Source organism: Poecilia reticulata, linkage group LG21 (assembly GCF_000633615.1).
Source record: "Poecilia reticulata strain Guanapo linkage group LG21, Guppy_female_1.0+MT, whole genome shotgun sequence".
NCBI lineage: Eukaryota > Metazoa > Chordata > Actinopteri > Cyprinodontiformes > Poeciliidae > Poecilia > Poecilia reticulata.
The window spans coordinates 943,476-946,493 of NC_024351.1; the positions used below are offsets into that span (position 1 = coordinate 943,476).

At 42.0% G+C, this 3,018-nt stretch overlaps 1 protein-coding gene across 2 annotated transcripts in view; it reads right to left on the reverse strand.

Moving 5' to 3' along the window:
* Window positions 1–3,018, reverse strand: part of LOC103457118 (creatine kinase B-type) — a 13,219-nt gene that overhangs the window by 3,575 nt on the left and 6,626 nt on the right. For both annotated transcript variants that reach the window (XM_017302257.1, XM_008397067.2), the window contains 2 exons: window positions 2,477–2,609; window positions 197–368 (listed from right to left, as the gene is read on the reverse strand). In XM_017302257.1, coding sequence (XP_017157746.1) covers window positions 197–368; window positions 2,477–2,609 — 305 coding nt within the window. The remainder of the gene's footprint in view (window positions 1–196; window positions 369–2,476; window positions 2,610–3,018) is intronic.

Sequence of the window (3,018 nt, forward strand, 5' to 3'; positions counted from 1 at the left end):
CGTGCTAATAGCTGAGCTAATGTGCTAGTAGGTGACCTAACGTGCTAATGGCTGAGCTAACGTACTAATGGCTGAGCTAATGTACTAATGGCTGAGCTAATGTGCTAATGGCTGAGCTAATGTGCTAATAGCGGAGCTAACGTGCTAATGGCTGAGCTAACGCGCTAATGGCTGAGCGTGTCGGGAACATACTGACCAGATGCCGCGTGCGTCGGGCCAGTCGCGCGCCATCCCAGACGCCAGCAGCAGAGGAGAAACGGGCTTGTCAAACAGGAAGTGGTCATCGATCAGCTGCTGTTGCTCCTCCTCAGTCATGTTCTTCAGGGCGTAGTATTTCCCCTTCAGGTCTCCTTCCAGAGAGTCCAGAGCTGCGGGCAGAGAGAAACCGGGTCAGAACCGACCGGTTGGCGGCCTGGTGCCACCGAGTGGCTGCAGTCAGACGGTTGAGTATTTGGGTCGCACGTCAACGCTGCGGCCATTTTGTATTTTAAAGAAACATCAAATAATTCTGGTTCTCTAGACTCTGAAATTCTGATTTCCAAATGAAATGCAGAACAGTTTTTCCTTCCACTAAGCTTTATATAATGTTTCTATTAATATGTTTGCACAGTCAGCTTCTTAGAAATGTCGTCTTACGGTTTTAATTGTGTATGGAGCTAAATTAGGGCCATAAGGACTTTGAAAAAATAAAATTGAAAAAAGTTTGAAATCACTTCTCAAGTTCAATGGATTTTTTTCAGCAAACCCTATGGAGCTAAATTAGGGCCAAAAGTTTGTAAAAAAAATTAACTAAAAAAGTGACTTTCAAGGTCAATTTTGTTTTCTTTAAGTTCCTTTTTTGCAAACTTCATCATAAGGAGCTAAATTAGGGCTGAAAAGTTTGTAAAAAAAAAAAAAAAAAGACTGAAACTTAAAAATCGTTTCACACATTTATCAGTTTCACTTCTTTTTTTGGAAACTTTATTGTATGGAACTAAATTAGGGCCATAAAGTTTAAGAAAAAAAATTAAACAAAAGCACATTACATTTAAAAAACAAAAAGGTTCAAAACATTTCTCAGAATCAATGCGTTTTGTCAGTTAAATTTCAGATTAGTTTTATTTAAAGAGCTAATTTCATGTCCAGATCACCGACTGGAATTTGTTTTTATTGATTGAACAAAAGTAGCCGATGTCTCCGTTTTATCTGCAGATGTTTATCTCAACAGTCCTGGTTTCTGCCAGCAGGGGGCAGCAGAGTCTCTTAGTTTGGGAGTTTCTCTGCAGGACGACGCTCCGCTCACGGTTACGTAACGGTTTGGTCTGTTGGCCAACCCGCTCACTGAGGCATGATGGGAAGTCTATAAATAAAGACTCATCCTCTTCAGACGGAGCTAAATAAACCCGGAAGGATTCAGAGAATCCCTGCATGCTCGGGTTGTCCCTGAACGCAGCATAATGTGACGCTAACGGTGCGCTGCTCCTTCACATCCGGTTCGGTTCCGTTACATAACAACACGGTTCTGATCTGGTGACTAACCTGCCCCACTTCCTCCAAACACCTGAAGCCTGAGCTTTACCTTCACACCTGACTTTTATTAAGTGATAATTAGTCAAACAGTTAGTAACCCGTTAACCGGGCCGGAAACTGAAGCCTTCGAGTCAAAGCAGCCATTTTAACGGCAGGCTGCCGCTTTTATAAGATTAATTATTCAGTCATTTTCACTGTTATTCATTCATTTATAAATGTCAAAAGTTTCAATCGAAATATTTAGTTAGCTAGCTAACAGAAATATTTAGCTAGCTAACTAAATATTGATTGGCTAGCTAACTAAATATTGATTGGCTAGCTAGCTAAATATTGTGCCTAGTTAGCCAGCTAAAGACATGGCTAGCTAAATGTTTCGTGAGAACTACATAAATATTTAGTGAGCAAGCTAACAATTTAGCTCTGAGCTAGCAATACATTTAATGTTACCTAGCTCAAATTAAAAGCTGAGCTATCAAAATAAAAGCTGAGTGATGAAGCCTCTGCAGATTGGTCGCTAAATGTCTGTATTGCCTTTAAACGACTCATCCTCTGGTTTAAGTTGAAATGTTAAAAGAGGAAAAGAAACTTTGATGAAAAAGTGACTACAGCGATTTAAAAACAGGATCTTATAAGTTCGGAAGACCCAGCTTTTACTTTGGTAGTCCACTTCTGGTCATCTTCACGTGAATTTGCATATAAGCTAAATATTTATCTCCGAGCTAAAGAACAAAATGGCTTCAATTTAGATATTTAGCATCTCTGATAAATATTTCATTTGAAGCTAAATGTTTAGCTTGCTACTTAAATATTTAGTTAGCAAAACTGTGACATTTATAAATTAATAGCATGGTGAAAATATGACAATGTTTTCTTATGATGGCTAAATAACTGGAATTATTGCTGTTGGTTCACAGCAGCAGCCCAGAGTCAGTCAGCGTCCAGAACCGGGCCAGAGCTGCGGCTGTACCTTCGATGGAGAGCTGCTCGATGGCGCGGCGCTCGCCGCGGCTGCAGTGCGGCGGCAGGCAGAAACCACGGATGCTCCTTCCGGTCCGAACCCGAGAGCTCAACACGTAGTTTGGGTCCAGGTCGTCTCCGCCCTGAAGACAGAAAGACAGAGGTTACAGGTGAGTCCAACATCAGGAAGTCCTGATTCAGCACCACGGACAGCGAACACAACCAGAACCAGGTTGGTTCTGAACAAGGCTAGTTCACTGGTTCTGGTTCAGTTCTGGTTCAGTTCTCTGGTTCTGGTTCAGTTCACTGGTTCTGGTTCAGTTCTGGTTCAGTTCACTGGTTCTGGTTCAGTTCACTGGTTCTGGTTCAGTTCTCTGGTTCTGGTTCAGTTCACTGGTTCTGGTTCAGTTCTGGTTCAGTTCACTGGTTCTGGTTCAGTTCTCTGGTTCTGGTTCTGGTTCAGTTCTGGTTCAGTTCTCTGGTTCAGTTCTGGTTCAGTTCTGGTTCAGTTCTCTGGTTCAGTTCTGGTTCAGTTCTCTGGTTCAGTTCTCT